Source organism: Lipotes vexillifer, unplaced genomic scaffold (genome assembly GCF_000442215.2).
Source record: "Lipotes vexillifer unplaced genomic scaffold, Lipotes_vexillifer_v1.1 scaffold1124, whole genome shotgun sequence".
Classification (NCBI taxonomy): domain Eukaryota; kingdom Metazoa; phylum Chordata; class Mammalia; order Artiodactyla; family Lipotidae; genus Lipotes; species Lipotes vexillifer.
Window position 1 is genome coordinate 712,834 of NW_006774211.1, and position 19,700 is coordinate 732,533.

The 19,700-nt window shown below is 35.7% G+C and overlaps 1 protein-coding gene across 1 annotated transcript in view; it reads right to left on the reverse strand.

The window, feature by feature from the left end:
* SRFBP1 (serum response factor binding protein 1) overlaps positions 1-18,139 on the reverse strand; it is a 54,742-nt gene extending 36,603 nt beyond the window's left edge. Inside the window, exons 1-3 of the mRNA XM_007449041.1 lie at positions 18,071-18,139; positions 7,483-7,571; positions 6,333-6,405 (exon numbers count right to left, since the gene is read on the reverse strand). Coding sequence (XP_007449103.1) covers positions 6,333-6,405; positions 7,483-7,571; positions 18,071-18,106 — 198 coding nt within the window. The 5' untranslated portion in view covers positions 18,107-18,139. The remainder of the gene's footprint in view (positions 1-6,332; positions 6,406-7,482; positions 7,572-18,070) is intronic.
* Between the last annotated feature and the right edge of the window lie 1,561 nt (positions 18,140-19,700).

The window sequence follows — 19,700 nt, forward strand, 5'->3', positions numbered from 1 at the left end:
AGACCATAATGTGGGTATGCTCAATGAGTATGAGGAAGCAAACAAGAAAGAGAAACATTATGCCTCCTCCATACTCGGAACAGTGTTTGCAGCTTTTAGGTTTCAGACAAAAGGAAGAAAATATGAATGTGGAAACAATTTCAGACTTTTGAGATTTAAATATACTTTAACAGAAAGAAATAGGACAGGGAAGGGGAAGGAGAGATGGCATGCTTAGGATCACATGAGCAAGAACAAAACCCTTTCTAATTCTATCAGCACAGTTCTGCAAAGTATTCTAGACCACAGAAGAACGACAACTTGAAAAATTCATCAATAATTAGGATCTAATAAATGAGTTTACACTTTAAAAATAATATTGCTAATTTTGAAAACAAGAACAACAATATCAACATAAACACCTAGTTCATCACTCCGTTCTCTTGAAATAGTCTCTTCACTTGGTTTCCTAGATACCATACTCCTTTGGTTCTCTTTGTCTGCCTACACTCTCTCAGTCTCTTTTAGTTATTCCATCTCTCTAAGACCTAAATTTACAGTGTCAGTGTCGTGGGTGCTCAGTCCTCTTTTTCAGCTATTTACAATTACTTTTAACTTTCGCTACTTCCATTTCTGGGTATAACAGACTAAGGTACTAACAGATAATATGATTAACCCTTCCTCCAAAAAACAAAATAAAGCAAAACATGAAACCTGGACACACTACAAAAAAACCTACCTGAAGGTAAAGCAGAGTAAATGAAAGAAGACAGGCTCTGATGTAGAGTCTAAACAAACTAGGAGTAAAGATGGGAAGCTATACAAATAAGACATCATCTCTTCAGAGTGCAACCTAAGACTAACTGCAGTCTGCATGGTTCAGGAGCAGTGGCTGAGGAACACATGGAACAGTGAAGCCTGGGTACATTATCGACTTAGAGAGCAGGGGAAACCCAGAAGGGAAAGAACCACACAAGGAATCCCTAAACTTAAATAACTCATCCAAGGAGCAGATTCAAAGCATCTCACTAAAAGGCAAAAGATCTGAACTGAGGCTAGAGGTGCTGTCCAAGAAACACTGTTTGAAATTAAACCCTATTCCAAAAGTTAACTGATAAAGCCACCACTCACTGGAGAAAAATAACCAAACACAGAATCTCTGCTTAATCTTCATAATGTCCAGAGCACAATTCAAAATTACCCAGCATATGGGAATTCCATGGCAGTCCAGTGGTTAGGATTCAGTGTTTCCACTGCAGGGGGCACAGGTTCGATCTCTGGTTGAGGAATAATTAAGATCCCGCATGCTGCGCAGCATGGCCAAAAACAAAAAAACAAACAAAATTACCCAGCAGATGAAGAACCAAGAAAAAGAAATATCTTTTCTTCTCCACAAGCACAAATGGCTATTATCACTATCCTCCATGATATTAAAAAAAAAAAATTCTTCTCAATGGATTAAAATCTTATCAGAGAAATAAAAACTCCCAGCTGAGAAACAGAAACAATAAAAAACTGTTAACTGATTCAGCCAAAGAACATCAGTCACTGGGTGAAAAGACCACAGTATACTCACATAGTCTCAAAGTTATCATCTCACAGATTACTTAACAAATACAAACAGAAAAAGGTACCTTTAAAAGGGAGGAATCTGGCAGACAACATCTAAACCAAGTAACTGAAACTCACCATCACCAGTAAAGGGACAAACATGTACATGATACAATGTATTATTACTGTACTGTAACATTACAATTTTTCTATAGGTTTGAAATATATTCCAAAAAGTTAGAGGGAAATACAAACAAAAGGAAAAAATGCCAAAAGACATACTATTATAAATCAGAGAGGGGAAGAATTAAAACTGTTGTCTTGGGATCTATTCACGTCCCTTACCAGGAAGAAACTCAGGGAAAAGTAGGTGATGGAGTTTAATCTACTTGTTAATATGGTGATAACTGGTTCTCCTGGTAATTATGCTAATGATTTTTGTTAGGAGGAAAGTCCTTATCTAATGAATGCTCTCAGTGGGATGTCCTGTTGTTAAGGATGCTTACAGTAAACTAACCCAGAATCTATGAATTTATGAGGGATGGCACATTGGAGAATATCATGTAAGCTACACAACCCTGGGGTACAGAATGCATAAGTTTCAAAATCTAAATGCTCGCTATTAGGTAATACCTAAACTTCCTCATTTAAAGATCTCATCTACTCTGTGCCAGAAAGTACATGTCTGATGCAGAAAGGAAGGACCTATGGAATCATGGAGAGTCCTAAATCTCTCCTATGTTCACCTATGCCTTCTGATTGCATCTATCTTTGAAACTATTAGTAAAGCTGGATTCTAGGTAAGATCTCTAATATGTGAGTCTGATTTGATGATATGATTCTTTGGATTGGCTTACAAATAAAAGATGAAACTATCAAAAATAATTACAATCTTAGAATAACAATAGTATTAATATTATTACTTTAGTAGAATAAGTGAATTAAATGTTAATTTGACACAAATAATTAACACAGTATACTTTCAGGACAAATGAGCCATCTTTTACCCTACGCCAAATTTCTTTTTAAGCATTCGTAATGGAAAAAACTTAACAGAATCATAGTATGTGAAATTACAGAGAAAAATCTCAATAAATTTTTGAAATGCATATACAACCTGAAATACCATAAAATTCTAATTAATATATGACTATATATGACAAACATGCAACCAAGGGGTGTGTGCAGTCTAGAACACGTCTAAATATGTCCTTTAAATTAAGATTTTGCCCACTTTAGAGTTGTGAAGTTCAAATGATATGATATAGAGTTGACCCTTGAACAACATGGGTTTGAACTGCATGGGTCCACATACACGAGGATTTTTTTCAAGAGTAAATACTATAGTACTACACAATCCAAGGTTGGTTGAATCTACAGATGCAGAACCACAGATACTGAGGTCCCACACTACGTTATACCCAACTATTACCCAGATTTTCACCTGTACAGAGGGTCAGAGCCCCAAACCCCATGTGTTCAAGGGTCAACTGTAGTTATCATATTATTTTGATAATGTATTACTTTACTTTATTTTATATAATGCTTCTAAAGATCATAATCTACACCATTTTCCTATCTGTGATCCACTAATGACAACCATTTAGAAACAGGCCATGATGGAGCATGAGATAAGGCAATCCTAACAGCTGATAAAGCTCAAAGGATGCTTTTAATAATAGAGAGTAGAAGATGTAAAAATAGAAAAAAAAACGCAACAAAAGGTGAAAGAAGTTTAAAATAGAGAGAAGTAAAAGGTAGCAGGCAGAGCAAGATCTCACATGATATACAAATTATCACTGCATAGGAATATTCAGCATAAGGAAAATTAATGGCCTCAGAGAGGAGAAAGTAAAAAAAAACAAAAAAGAGGTAACTGGGTATATTTAGCTGTGAGGAATTAAAGAATCTGAAAACTTGTTACACATCTTTGGGCCTTTTTTTCCTAGAGGGCAAGTTTCATGCTTATTATATTACTTAATCCAATCTTTAAGAAAGTAGAGACTAGATATATTTCAGAAGTTCTCATCTTAATGAAGCAGCACCATGAAATAGCTAACAGTATCAGCTTTATAATTAGTTACAGTTAGTTCACCACCTAACAACTATTTGACTTTGAACAAGCTGCTGAACTTCTCTAAGCCTCAGTTTCCTATTCTGTAAGATAGGGATAATAATATCTATTTCATGAGATAGTGAACATAAAACATACAATATAGTACCTGGCATGCAGTAAATAATAAAAGCTAGTTATATTACCTTTATTGTTGAGAAAAAGATTTCTTGGACATTTTGATTAATTTCACTGTATGCTTCAATTTTACCATCTCTTTCTCTAGCTAAATAACTTAGGGATCTGTAAAAGTCAATAAGCTACTTTAATATCCAAAGAAAAAGGAACTGTTTCAAAAGCCAGTGTATATACTAGTATCAAAGTTAAAAGTGTGAATACTATTAGAAAAGGTAGCAAAGATTTCTTTCATATTTATACATTACAGTCTATAAAACTGGAATCTATCATTTTATAGTATCATAAAGATCAGGCCATTTTTTTTCCCTTGGCGAGAAAAAACAAACTCCCATTTCTAAAAATATATCAGGTTTTCTTCTTAAGGAAGTCTTCTTGCAACAAAATACCCTATTATCATATAAAGCAAGTATAGGACAGTATGTCATGAACAAGACTAAAAATGTAATGGTATATAAGCCAAGGAAAAAATTCATTTGGAAAAATGAGTAAGAAGAGGTTTTTCTCCAAATTTAATTGAGACTGTGAGCTTTCTGTTTTGTGACTATTTCTTTGATACTCCCATGTACACGATAAACACTCCCTTAAGAAATTACAAATGACCTTTCAATTAAAAAAAATGCTTTATGTATTTGCTTCTTTTAGAAAAGTAGACCAATTTTGTAAAAGAACTACGGATGAAGAATGAAACTTGACATGTAAGGAAAGCAAACATATAGACTTACTCTTTTTCTGGTTTTTATACTTAGATTTAATCCAATTTTTAAATACCATTACAAAAGGAGTTGAAGAGTATCCAAACTAAATCACGCTAACCACTGACATTAACTCAAGGAATATATATATACTATTAAGTTTATGAATTCAAGGACTATACCAGGCTAGGAATTTTAGCTTTATATGAGGCAACAATTCCACAGTGGTCTTTTATAAACACAAGGAAAAACAGAAACAAAACAAACAAAAACAATGATCATGACATAGTAATCTTGTAAACCTATGAACTTTAAGTATCACTGAGTCTGATTTTCTACTGCTGATGAGGTTTAAGAATTACAGAAAATAAGTTTCACATATAGATAAAATAGGACAACTTTTCTTTCTAATTAACTAAATTAAATTCATTATTGAGAGTTATGGAAGGGAAGTATTTTAAAGATTAATGAATACCTTTTCTTCCCAAACTCCTGATACACTGTACATAGGCTTATTATATATAAGCCATCCTTTCCATGGTAAAATAAAATCAGCAATTATATGGTAGCTCAAAGCCTCTGAATAATTTAGGACTACAAAAATGACTATTCAGAAGAAATTACAGGGAAAAATTTAGGTAAGGAATGTAATTTAGTAAGGAGCTTGGTTAAGAGAAAGTGAAAGACAACGGCATAAACCATAACTTCCTACCTTAGTGTTATCCTCAAAACCAAAAATCCCTAAATATTTTATTTCTCACAGGAATTTTAAGGAAAAAAAAGAAAAAGTCTAAATGATGTGTAATACAAAGTGGTACAAATAATAATTAAGAGTCAAATACAGAGTATTTTGAATGAATGACTAGACAACAAGGGTATTAAAACTTATGAGATATCAAATGGATTCCATGAATTTTACAGTCCTGTGAAAATAAACTTTAAAAACCCCCACAAAAACCATACTTCACACCAAAGAATCATGTCCTACATCAGTTTCTATTCAGATTAACGATGATAACTCTGTCTTATAGGACACTTTATCATCCTTCAAAAGGAAAAAATTGTGAGAAGCTTTGATAATCTAACTCAATTAAAATATTGTTAGAGATTTCTCTTGCTCTTTTATCTATCTCAAAACTTAGAAGTTCTACCAAAATGTAACAGTCAAACAAACATGCAAAATGACCCTGCAATTAAGGTAATTGCTGGTACCAAATGTTGTTTTTCAGTACTGCAATAAAACAGTCTCCCAGACATTTAATAGTATGTCATTTGGTAAATGAAAGTTTCCACAAAGTAAGAACAGAGAGAAGACCTAAAAATTATGCTAGTGAAGAGTTTGGCTGAAAAAAAACAAAAATACGGATCATTTTGGTCCAATACTAATTTTATTTCAAGTTACTACAGAGCTGAATAAAATGCTGACACCACCACACAAAAATTTATTGAGTTGGCAATAGGCAAAGCATGATGTCAGCCACCAATATCACCATCCACATTACCAAACAGCATGAACTTAACTTAGACTTGATCTTAACTTAGACTTCATGCCTAAAGTTACAGTAAAAATAAAAATCTTAGGTATGAAGCATTATTAAACATAGATGAGTTTAGTTTGGCATAGTTTTGACTCAAATTAGTCTAGTACTTTAAGAACTTCAGTAAAAAAACATAGAATAATGCAAACAAACATATTACAATTTTCTAAACGTGCTACATTCTTCACCAAACAAACCCACACAAATAAGTCTTGGTCAACTCACAATTATATTCAAATAAGTAACACCAAACACACATAGAATGCAGGCTGACAGGAGACATGGAAACACACATATATACACATCCACACAATTTCTTACCTTCATGGCATGAATTTCTTCGAGCAATCGTTGTGCTCGTCTTTGGTTTTTCAACAGTGCATCTTTGGTACCCCTGCAAAAGACACATTATAATATGTGGCCAGAAAAACCATTTATTTTAGACTAGTATCATAATGAAAAGTCTCTCCATTTCTTTTAGAAGAGCTTAATAACTCTCTAAGTAACAAACATTCTGTTACCCTGCACTGCCCTCTCCCCCATCCGACACATACCCCAATTCCATCAACAAACCCAAGCTTTTGGCAAAAATAAGCACTGTCCAGGTATTACATTAATGACTATTACCACTGATAGACAGTTTGCCTTCTAATTCCTTAATGGGAAAGCCAAATAATACTTTCTAATCAATTGATTAATAGTACATTGTATTTCATGTAAGTTTTATAAGCTACAGTTAAGTTTCATAAGCTACAAGGTTGGATATAATTTTATTAAATGACAACTGTTCTCTGGAATTAAATAAATACATAAAGATGTTAAATACACGATTATATCAGACAGAAGGGCTATCTTATGAAACATTTACAAAAGAAAAAACAAGAAATTAATCAGAAACAAAACACATTTGAAGACTTTGTAAGTACTCATGCTTAAAACATAAGAACTATAAATAACACACTTTTTCTCTAATACTAGTGATACCAAAAATACAAAACATTATTTTTTCAAAAAAATTAAATGAAACACAATGTTTTGATAAACACTTCCAAAAGGTACTAAAGATTTCAAATTATCAATTCAAGGAATAAGGTGATATGAAATCTTTATAACTGATTCAAGGTATCACTTGATTTGTTAAACTATATCAACATCTTAAAAAAATAACTTCTAATAACATAAAATACATGAATAACCTCAAAGGATTTTCACTTTGAAAAAGCCACAAGAAGAGTTTTGAGAGAACAGAATTTATCATATATTTTAATTGAATATGGTCCAAACTATGTAAGGACATGCTGACAGAGCACATTTTCTTTCACTCAGATCCTATCTACACATAAAATAAAGTGCTATATGAGTAAGACATTTAATTACTCCTCTAGGTCCTACCCTCAAACTTTGTAAATACTGAATAAAGACAACTTTTGACATTTTATTAGTCATAGGACCATGACTTTAAATGACTAACTTTTTTGACTTCAGTCTGCCAACACTCCTGACAAGTTTTCGGATAACCAAAACTCGGATTCTCTTCACTTCTTTTCTCATCTTCACAACCTTCAAGGAATAAAGCCAAAATTAGAGAGGTTCTTAATTCAAGAAGAAACATACCTTATTTTGAGTATTAATATTATAGAATAAGTCTACAACTTTAATCAAAGCTTTATTTAACTATGTTCATAGTTTGATGAAATCAAACTTCTTCCATAAACAGTGAAGGAATAAGAAATCAACATTCTAAATATGCGTCTGAGGACTTAGGAGAAACAACCTATTAAAAAAAAGAAAAAATCACAGCATTCCCAGTGGCTAGTATTTTAAATTACACTTATATCTTGTTGGGCTTGGAACATAATAAATTGTGAGCTCCCTGACATCAGAGACCACCACATTTATCTTTCAATACTTGTGGTTTAAAACAAAGCTTCACCCATAATCGTAGGAATTTAATTTACTGAATGGGCATTTGTATTAACAAAAGCAAATGCATGAAAGTGATTTTATTTTACTTGTTTTTAGCACACCCCTTTTATTTATATTCAGTAACAAATTATTTCAAGCATAACTCGAAAAACACAAGGGCACACACGCAGGTGCACACACACACACACAGACACACACACACTTTAAATCGCCCCATTACAGAACAATGCTGAGGTCTAAGAACAAAAAAAACAGAATTATTGGCCAAGAGATAGAAATATTCCAATGATAAAGAACCACATGTTATAATAGTACTTAGTGCAATGGGATGCTATTGAGTTTATGTTTTATCTATCATTGTTACGAGGCATACATCTTATAATTCCTCCTGTAATATCCTTCACCCCTCCTCCACTTCAGGAACTACATGAAATTCAGTTCAGAGATAATCGCTCCGGTGAAACCTTCAATGACTTCTTCAGTTAGATAACCATTCCATCCTTGGAGTTCCCACTATACCTGTAGGTAGCACCTACCACTGCACTGTCACTAACTGCTCATGAGGCTGTCTTTTTCTACCATCTATAATCTCCTGAAGGGCAGGGGCCTTGCAATATTTACATGTTTTCTGTGCCTTGCAAGAGTGCTTGGCACACATAATCCTCAAATTCTTCTTGCCAAAATAACAGTATCAACATCATTCTGTTTTTACAAGGCTCTTGCATTTAGCTGTTACCTCTTACCCTTCATTAGTATCTTTCACCCCCTTATCATTGACAATATTGGCAACCAACTTACAATTTCTCTCCACCCTAAGTTTTGCCATTATTCTGGGTGATGTAGGTGTCTACTTGAATAACCCACCCCAATATTATATCTTCACTTCTTGACTTCTTCCTTTCTAATGACCTGATCTATTCTATCATAGCCACCCACTTCCATGGTCACACGTAGTTCTAGTCATTGCTCATTAACTATTCCACTTCTAAAATCATCAATTCAAATACTCTGCACTGAGATCACAACTTCTTTCAGCTTGCTTGTTCAACCCCACCCACCATAACAGTCTTCGAGTTTACTGGAACCACTAGTTCACTGACCCCTATACATTCTCTCAAATGATTAGTTCTTCTCTTTTTAATTTTCCTTCTCTTATCCAGTTTAGGTACATAATCAACACTTGCCAATACCTTAAACTCATCCCTCTGGTTAGCAATCCCTCTAGTGAACCCTGGATAAAAACAACATTCTGAGTTCTTTTATCACAGTACCCCAAAAGCCAGGAAATATCTGAGGCATTCTATCTACTAGATATTCATCATAACTAACCTTAAATGGGTCCTTACACTTCCTAGCAATCCTATTATACATATATATTTTGGTCAATTCACTTTATAATGACTATTTTAAATCTGTGTCTGCTTTCCTAAAACATCTTTCTCTTCTTTTTCAATTTCATGGAGAAAATAAACACCAGATGGGAAACATCATCCTTCTACTACCATGAATGTAAATTTAGTTGTATCACCCATCCTCCTCTATTAATAAAGTTACAATATAAGAAATATCCCTGAACTTTTCTGAGGTTAATCTTTTAACTGTATTTTGGATCCCATCCTCTTCTGCCTTCCTATAACCCTTACTACAAACTATCCATTTACTCTAGCATTGTCAATCTCTTAAATGGATGTTTTCCACTAATCTTTAATCATGTTTGACTCATTTTCATTAAAGGAAAGACAAAACATCTCAGTACAAAGTTCACTAGGAGCACCCTCTCTCAACTGCCTCAGAGTCAAGCTTTTAGAGATGTTCAAACTCACCATCTCCTTATCTGCATGCCACATAAAAATTCCCATCAGTCTACTAAAAGCTGTCACAATGATTTCTAGAAGTCACCAATGATGTCTACAAGTCCCTGAATCCAACAAGAATTTTTCAGACTTCATTTTGCTTGAAGTCTCAGCAGCATTTGATACTGTTGAACACTTTCTCCTTCTGGAAATACTCTCCTTTTGGTTTCCGTAACAGAATACTATACTGGTTTTCCTGCTTTCTCTCTAGCTACTCCACTTTGGTCTTCTGTGAAGGCACATCCACCTCTAATCAGTCTTGAACTGATTAGGCCAGCTCTTCTTTTCAAGATATACTTTTTTAGCCCTAAGTGATCTTATGTGTGTATACAGTTTTAATTTGCTACCTAAACAAAGATGACTTGAAAATTCCTACCTTCACATGAGATCTCCACGTTAGCTCCAGACCTAAATGTGTAACTGCCTACTTGACATTTCAAGTATGCTTAAAAAATCAACTCCAACTCACATCTGAACCCATGTTCTTCACTCTCACTGGATCCCTGCTTTGGTGTTTCATATTTAAGGGAATAGAACAATCCTTTCAGTTATAAACCTAGGCTCATTATAGGTAGCTTTCTTTTCTAGATCCCTCACAATGAATCTATTATCAAGTCCTGATAATTTTATCTCCTAATTACCTCTAAAATTGTACCATTTTTCTTCTGTCTTGACTTCTTGGCTCTCTTGGCTGAGTTACTGGCAACTGTTTTCTCAATATCCATTCCTGCCCTTCTCCAATCAGCTACCCACAACTCAATCAGAATACATTTTTTAACACTTAGATCCAATTGCTCTTAGAATGGCCACATGGGCCATCTTTTACTCCATCCTCACCATGCTTATAACTACCACCAAATCTTTACACCTGCTGTTTTCTCTGATAGGACTGCTTTCTCTCCATGTTAGCTTAACATCTTATCTTTCTGATTTTGGCCCAACTGTCATTTCTCAATAAAGTGTCCCCTGGCCTCCCTCAGGGGTCAAAAAGTGCTTCTAGAATTATCATGACACTTATTTTAAGTTTAATATTTTACTTTTAATCTGATTATGCTTAATGTGTCTTTCTCCCACTAGGTTATAAATTCCATGAAGGTCAAATATCTGGTTTTATTCAACATTGCATCTTAAAACCCAGCATAGTAGATGGCATACAATAAGTGTGTTCAATAAATATTTTTTAAGCAAATGACCAGAAAGGGAGCAATATTCACTTGTTCATTCACTGTTTCAAAAGAGTAATATAATAACAGAATGTAGAGTAATCAGATTTCCACTAGATATGTTAACCTCTTTGAAATTTGTTTCAAAGTTAGATCTATTTAGAAAAAAAATCATACTTGCATAAACTAAAGCCATTTAGACAAGGTTTAAGTGGAAAAATGAATTGCTACATTTCATAAGCAGCATAATAGGGGGTTATGATACATTTTTTGCAAGTTAAGTCATTCATAAAATAAATAGCAAGTAATAAATTATGCATTAAAATATAGTAACAAATATTTCTAATTGCAGTACCCTGTAGGTGCATGACATGATTATATACTATTTGCTAACTGCTCTTAACCAAACTTAATTAATAAATTGCAGTGGGCAGAACTGGTCCTCAGTTACATTTCAATCTTGGGAAAGCTAGACTCCAATTTTAAAATTCCAATTTAAGAAGTACTATGTTTGTCATTACTGCATAAGGGAATTCTGAAAAGCAAAGGGAATGCTTCATGTACTTAGTTTCATGCCAATGCCAAAAAATGCTTTTCTAGCTTATTAACTTTTCCAGTATTTGTTAAGTTTAATATACTAAAAAAATAAGTATATTCACTTCATGTAAAAATGGAACTATTACTTTTATTTTCCTCACACTGCCTGCCCCAAACACCTAGCTTTCTCCAAGCATTTAAATTTATTTTTGTAAAACTGACAAACAGCTACCAGTAGCCTTTTAGTTAGGATTTAAAAGGTTGCCAATGCATTTGTTACCCAGGAATTATGAAGCTGGTTGACAGATAACCCAGATGTCGACAAATAGGCCTAAAGCACTCAGTATTGTCAGAAGGCCAATGTACTGCTTAAGCGCAACATGCTTTGGTGAATTCTTCAACCAAAAGCAAATAGAACTGTCATTGTTAGAAATGTGAAAAGAGTATAATATTGTTCAGGAGGAAAAGAAGGAAAGAGAAATAAAGTAAGCAAGGACAAAACAGGCAGCATAATGAAATGTGCTGAAAGAGACAAAATGAAAAAGAAGTGGAAGGTAAGAGTTTGAAGTCAAAAATTGAAGGACAGGGCTTCCCTGGTGGCGCAGTGGTTGAGAGTCCGCCTGCCGATGCAGGGGACATGGGTTCGTGCCCCGGTCCAGGAGGATCCCACATGCCGCTGAGCGGCTGGGCCCGTGGGCCATGGCCGCTGAGCCTGAGCGTCCGGTGCCTGTGCTCCGCAACAGGAGAGGCCACAGCAGTGAGAGGCCCGCGTACCGCCAAAAAAAAAAAAAAAAAAATTGAAGGACAAAACTCTGTAGGTCATCATTACCAAGACTGATAAGCCCAAGCTGAGTGCTTCCAAGGTGCAAAAGAATGCATTTAATAATCTATAAAGAGGACAAGAAAAAGAGGTAAGACACACACATCCACACCCACACAAAATACACGCACTGAAAATGAGGTGTCGCCTAGAACCTAGGCATAGAGGTGCCCTCAGTTAACCTGGAGAAATCTGAACACAGTAATGTAACCTGGATCAACTCTTAGGTAGACAGTACTAAAATACAATCATAAATAAATAAAAAGCTAATATACCTGACAGGGAAAAGACCATGTGAACATATGGGCAAGAGTCAACTTAAAACACAGGAAAGGGAACCACAAAGAGCAAAAGCTGGCAGTGTCTGAATCAAGAAGATTCCAAAGAAAGGTTCCCCAGCTCAAAGACCTGGGAACTCCAATTTGTACTGGAATAACTCAATTATGGGGACAGATGTATCACAGCCCAACACTGAATCATGCACCTGAAACCCTTTTTGTGGTTCTGTATTTCAAGTAGCTCATGTGGATCAGTAGACAGGAAAAGAATGTGTCTTACAATGTGAGCATTAGTATCCACATTAGATATATTTCTCAATAAACCAGTTTTGTTATTTATATGGTCTCTTAAAAGTTTATGGTTGATATGAATTTGATTTTGAGAGAATACTTTTTTGAGAATACTTTTGGAGTGACAACAATAGCAAGTTTCTGATCTACAAAGCTGAGAGCAAACTTTGGTTCACAGACAAAAGTAAACGTAAATGTTACCTTGAAATGAGTCGTAGTTGGTTATCTGCTAGCCAGTCAATTAGCCAACCTCTTTTGGTAATGTACTAACTTTGCTACACATATGAATTAACTTATAACAAAAACCCATGGTTATTAGAAAACAATTATTCTAAGAGCTAGTTGCTCTAGAGAAGCCTGCAGTGCTAAGAAAAATCTGAGTGTATCTCTGTTTCTTAGAATATATTAAAACTTCTGCTTATTCATTACCCACCTGTCAGACTGGCAAATACAAAAAAATATGACAACACATTCTGTTTGTGAGACTGTGAGGAAACAGGCACTCTCATACATTGCTGGTAGGAATGCAAATTGGTATACTCCTTCTGGAGGAAACTCTGGCAACACCTAACAAAAATTCTACTTCTAGAAATCTGTCCAGAAGACATACCTCCAGCTATAGCAAAAGGCTATGCACAAGACTATTCAATGCAGCATTTTTACAAAATGTTGCATAAGAGATAAAATATTGCATATAAATAAAGCATAAGCAATTTTAGATCAATGTAGGAAATCTGCATGTATTATGGATAAACCCTGAAAACACTGTTTGGTGAAAAAAGTAACTTTTTGAATTATATATATGATACTGCATTTATCCAGTATGATACCACACATGCAAAGTGTAAAAATATACAACACAATACTATACACTGGGTATGAATATGGGTAAATGTTATGAAAATTATAAAAAATACGTATGAGAAAACACACTGAATGAGTAATACTTCTAAGGTGGAAAAGAAGATGGGTGGAATTAAGCATTACAATATGGCAAAATATTGACACTTGCTAAATACCGAAAACAGATTATAAGGACATTTGTTATATCATTTTCCGTATGTTTGAACTATTTCATAGTTAACAATATTAATTACAGCTTGATACAGAGGACTTCTAATTTGGCCATTTGGATGATACTTTACTACTGAATTATACTTTTTATTTCTGATGAGCAACAATTTTAAAATTCTAGAGTGCTTGGTGATTATCTACAACTTGAGCATATGCTGCCACCTAGCAAAACTTCCCAGAATTGTTTAAAAACCAAACAAAATGGTTCTCTTCTTAAGGATGGACCCTAGTTTACTACTTCAGTAAAGAATTATTAAAATATATCACATATTTAATTATGAAACTGGAGCTTTGCAACTTCAGAAGCACATACAAACACAATTCTTGACATTCTTATCTTTTACAAATAAGTAAAGGCAAATCATTTTGTTCTCTGGCATTTTAGTTTCTACCTTTACTATCTTGCAGGACATGGAAAGCAATTTTCTAGTGAGTTTCTTAATAATTTGCTATCAAGAATAAAATAATGTTAGTTTCATAAAGAAGCCTTTGGCCCTACTGTGGAATTAGAGTACCAGATCAGAATGTTTCATTCTGATTCTGATTTTATATATCACTGCTGCCTAAAGAAACAAATGACTGAAGGAAACCCAGCTCTAGTTTTCCAAATTCTTTACTCATTAAATGCTTACTGTTGTTTTCAATTGTACATCCCTTCTCTGGTTCTAATGGAAAGGGAGAAAAAAGTCTTCATTTAGAAGATTTCTCCCCTGCATCTTAACATTAGGTGATTCAAGTTGAGTTAGCCATACTTTTATCTGCCCAGCAAGTATATGGTACTTATTATACACAAGGTAATATGTTAAAGATTAGGGAAGCTGCTATAATAAATCAATTAAATATTCTCTCTTCAAAGTCCACATGAGTGCTTGTGAAGATAAAATATGTAATAAATAATCATAAGATCAAGTAGAAAGTAATACTTTATTTTTAAAAAAAGTAAAGGTAGAATTTTACATTATTTCAAAAGAATACATGTATTTTAAGAAACTAGAGCCAGGAAGTGTGTTATAAATGTCAGCCTTTAGCCCTGGAAAATTATTGAAAAAAATAGAATTAGAGCTGAAGACACTGAAAGTTAGCATAATATAGTAATTGTGTCTGCAAGCTGGCTTTTATTTTCACAAAAGACATTTTGGGAAATTAAATATACTGTAAATTAGCTGGCCACATAACTTTTTAAAAGAAAAGACTATAATTAAAAATTATGGAAAAAGGATTCCAATCAAATTAATCACAGATATGAGTACCAATATTCCAAAGATAATACCAGAGATTTACAAATTTTTGCAAATGTGATAAAACCTATGATTATATTTTACCCTCCCCCAGAGACAGGCTAAACACAACAAATTACACATAATTTCAGGCAGTTATACGATCCCTGAAATTCATTCCTGAATCTCAGTTAAGGAGACCTAATTTAAGTTATTAAGGATCATAAAAATGATGCCTCAAGTTACTCATTTAACAGACAGGCACTGAGGAGATGATGGTGAGCAAAAATTTAGTCAGGTTGAGGGCATAAGAAATCTCTCTCACATTCACATGCCCCACACATTAAGCAATTCTTACACATGCTAAAAAGAAGTAAACAGTGCTACAAAAGCTTACAAAAGGAATAAATGAAAGTCAAGAAGCATTTCCATGAGAAAGTGACTAAGTAGAAGTATAAAATGTACTGAGAGGAAAAGGAGCTGTGGGTAAAAGGAACAGCAAGTGCAAAAGATCTGGAGAAGGCTATGCTAGATAGTGAAGGAAAGCCAGTGTGGCTGAAGTACACAGCCTGAGGGCGCTGAGGGTAGTGGTATACAGTGGAGACTGGCTTTGTGTAGATTGGTCTTGACCAAAAGCAACAGGAAGGCACCAAATCAGTTCTAAGCAAAGAAACACATGATTAGATTTGTTTTGAAGAGAGCACTCCAGCTATACTAGAGAGATGAGATGAGAAAACAAGTCAAAGTAGCTGGGAGGCTAGGATAGTAGTTCTGCTGGGAGATATAACTTGGACTAAGATAGGGGTGATGATGGAAAAGTAATGGAAAGATAAGAAAGATAACAGTGAATTTAAACTTTTTCATATATATTTCTTCCATGAAGAAGTTTTAATTCATTTCTTTTACCAATTTTCTATGAGATGACTTCTCTTAAGTTCCATGAGCTATTTTATAGTAATACATTAGCCATTTATCTGTCATATTTGCTGTATTTTTTTTCTAATTGGTTGTCCCATTTTTCCCCTTGTTTTTCAATTTTTATGTAAACAACTGTTTTTCCCTAGTAGTGTTTCTCCCATTAATTTTAAATTAAAACACTTTTCTTCCACCATCTCCACTTTCTTCTGTCCTTTTTTTCCTACCTTCATATTAGAACATGTAAGGTTTACTTCAGTGTGGGATGTATAAACTTCCTAATTGGATAAGTTCATTCAATCATCCAGCAAACAGTTACAGACCACATATGTTGCAGGTGACAGACATACACACCAAAAGAGAGAAACAGGTAAACAAGTGTTTTCAGAGTAGAAAGCATCCTGGTTGCATAAAGAATAGACACCTAGCCCAGACTGCGGTGAATTAGTGAAGACTTCCTAAAGGCCAAATTTTAACTGTTTTGAAGAGGCCTGGAAACTAAGTGGAAAAAGAAAGAGCCTTAAGTGAAGAGTGGGGCAAATGACTGTCACCACTCCTTTCACAGTAATTTCGAAATTGAACAGGAAGTTCACTAGTATTTCCTGTGAATTTCCAAGGACATCACTCCGATTAAGAGCTTTTGTACCCCCTAGGGAATCGAATGGAAAAAAAAGACCACCAAATGCTTTCTGTAACTAGCACGAGCTTAACATATATTTATCAATATAAACACCTTCAAGAGTTCTCCTCTTCGGTATACCCTGTTCTCCACTGTCAAGCGAAACCAAGACTTACTAACCTGGTAGTAAGGCAATAATACATTTCAGCTTTATTTCCTACTTTATCCCACAAGTTCTCATCAGTAGAGAGTTACCTACTACTATACAATCCAAGGGGTTTCTCACTCCCATTCTTTCCTCGCTTATACTGGTCCCTCTGGCTAGAACACTTTCTTTCTTCATCATCGAATTCCAGAATGCAATCCTGTGTAGGACCCTTAAAGACCAAGAACAAGTATCACTCATTTCATCTTTCCCTCTTTGGAAACTTTTCTACACTACGTAACTTTTTTCTGTGAGTGTTATCCTGTATCATTGATGGATGTTGCTTACCCTTTCCTACCTGAGAACAGGTTGCTTACAGAACTGTGTGATATGAACAGTGGCTTGCTCACAGCAGACTCATATACCCACTGAATAAAAACGGCGAATAATTTCCTTTGCTGTAGCTGTGATGTCCTCATCTGATCCCCGCTTTTCCAGCTTACTTTAAGTCTTTGATGACTATGACTTCCTTGAATAGAAGCAGATACTAGAAAGGGGAAAATGACAGAAATGGTAACCTGGTGACATGTAATGGTGGAGGTGATGAGGGCAAACGCCTGATGAGACTAGATTTAAGAGAGAAGGAGAGATGAAAACTTGTGGACAACAAGTATTAAAGTTTTGCTGTAAATGGAAGCACAGAAATAGGACAGTAGCTGAAAGACGAAATGAGGTACTGAGCAAGCGTACATCCTTATAAATGATACGGTCTCATTCAAGATGAACAATTTCTTAGGAAAAGCTACAGCTCTCAATCTCTCCCTTTCATTTTCTGCAGTCAACAAAAGGCAGGAAATATATACTGAGAGTTTACTGTCAGGCACTGTGCAAACACTACATACTCCAGTTAATTTCTCACTCCAGCCTTGCTGGGGAAGGTACTATCATGAGCTTCGTTTTACAGATGGACACTGAATAAAGAGATTAAATGATCTTCCCAAAGTACCACAAATAAAAACTCACGAGGACTGAAGGCCAGAGACACTTCACCTAGAAACCAGGGGGTAGGAAGGTGGGGGTGGGGAGTTACGGTTGTCAGTCTCTGAGTTCCGGAAAACTCGCCTGACTCCCGCCTCGCCCAGGTCCTTCAAAAAGCCGCAGCAGAGCTGTTCTGAGGGACCTAAAGGTCAGTCCCACAGGTTTCTAGACCTCGGTGCTCACCTCGTTATTGAGGTTCAAAGTCCCCGGCTGGCCCATGGTAGCTCTAAGTTCCCCGGCTGCCCGCACGTGACCAGTATCGGCCAGAACGCGGGTGCGTTGCCACGCCCCTCTAACGGCGGCCTCATTGGCCCAAAATTCATCCGCCGACTGCTTCAGCCGAAGTGAGAGTAAAAGGTACACCGACTCTGAGGTGAAGGACGGAAGTGACGGAGAACAACTTCCTGCGTGGAGTGCTGCTCGTCTGATTTCCGCGTTCGTATGGAAACTAGGTAGGGGCCGGTGGCAAAGAGGGCGCTACAGAAGCCGTTGCCTTGCTTAGAAGTTTTTCAAGATGCTAATTTTCTTATATTCGTTCGTACAGTGGGTCCAGCTGTGTAAGGACCTTGTTTTTCGTGTCTCAATGGGAGTGAAAGCCTTTATGAAATGACCACTTGAGCGACCAATTTTGCTCCGAATTTTTATCTAGCGTTTGTGAAGATTTTTGCGCTTCTAACAAACACATCTGTTAGATTCAGCTTTTTTACCAGCCTCACTTTATAGCTCAAGCATGGACATATTTTTCTGCACACTGTAAGAAGGTCCAATGAACTTATAAATCAGGACCAGGATGCACATTTCATGCTGCCTGTGAGATTGGCTGTTTTGAAGTATTAGGCTGCCTGTAGAGGACACATGAGGGACTGAGTCGGAGTTAAATAACATATGAATAGTTAACACCTGGTAGTATAGAGCTTTAAAATGGGTCAAGTGCTGGGACAAACACTGCGTGAATTATCTCCAAAATAGTCAAATCCAATGAGATAGGAAATATTATTCTTATTTTACAGGCTTGGAAACTAACTTTCGAGGGGCCAAGTGTCTTGTCAAGAGTTGCCCAGCTGGAGCCGACCAGGGCTACAGGATTCCAGGGCTGGTTACATAATCTAAGGGGCCCAGTGCAAAATGAAAATGCAGGACCCCCCCCCCATTCAAAAAGTAGGACAAAGTTTCTTCTTTTCTTCCGTGGTGTCTTTTGACCTGTCATGTGCTTTCTATTTTGTATTTAATGTGATGCTCCCTCAATACAGGGATGCCATGGGGCTAGTGCACATCTTCACAGGTGTCTGGGACCCATACTTGAGGACTCAGGGAGGAGTGCCTGTACTAGACCAAGATGGCAGTAGTTGCTGGGCAGAGACAGGGAAGTAGGAAGCCAGAGAACCCAAATGGAAGTATGTGGCAGGTAAGACCACACTTGACCTGAGACTAAGCCGTTGACATATGTTTCATTGTCCCACTGAATTTCACTTACAAAACTCAAAATCACAGATAAACTTATTAAGTATTTCAAGACTGTGTTGAAAGTAAATTTAAGCCAGGCCCACTTCTGAGCTTCTGTCCAGGAAGACAATCCTGTGCAGGGACAATGCTCTTGACTCCTGATTCTGTACTCAATTTACAATAACTCAGTCTTGTGTTTGGATTGGTATTCTTCAGTGTGTGATTTGGGCACAATCAGATTAATGCGTGACTTCCTGTTCAACTAGCGTGGCATAAAGGTAGTTTTTGCACTCATAAATCATACGCTGAATTTTAATTGTCTCCTTATTCAGCTACTTCTCATTAAAACTGATCTCCTGGAGTGCAGGGG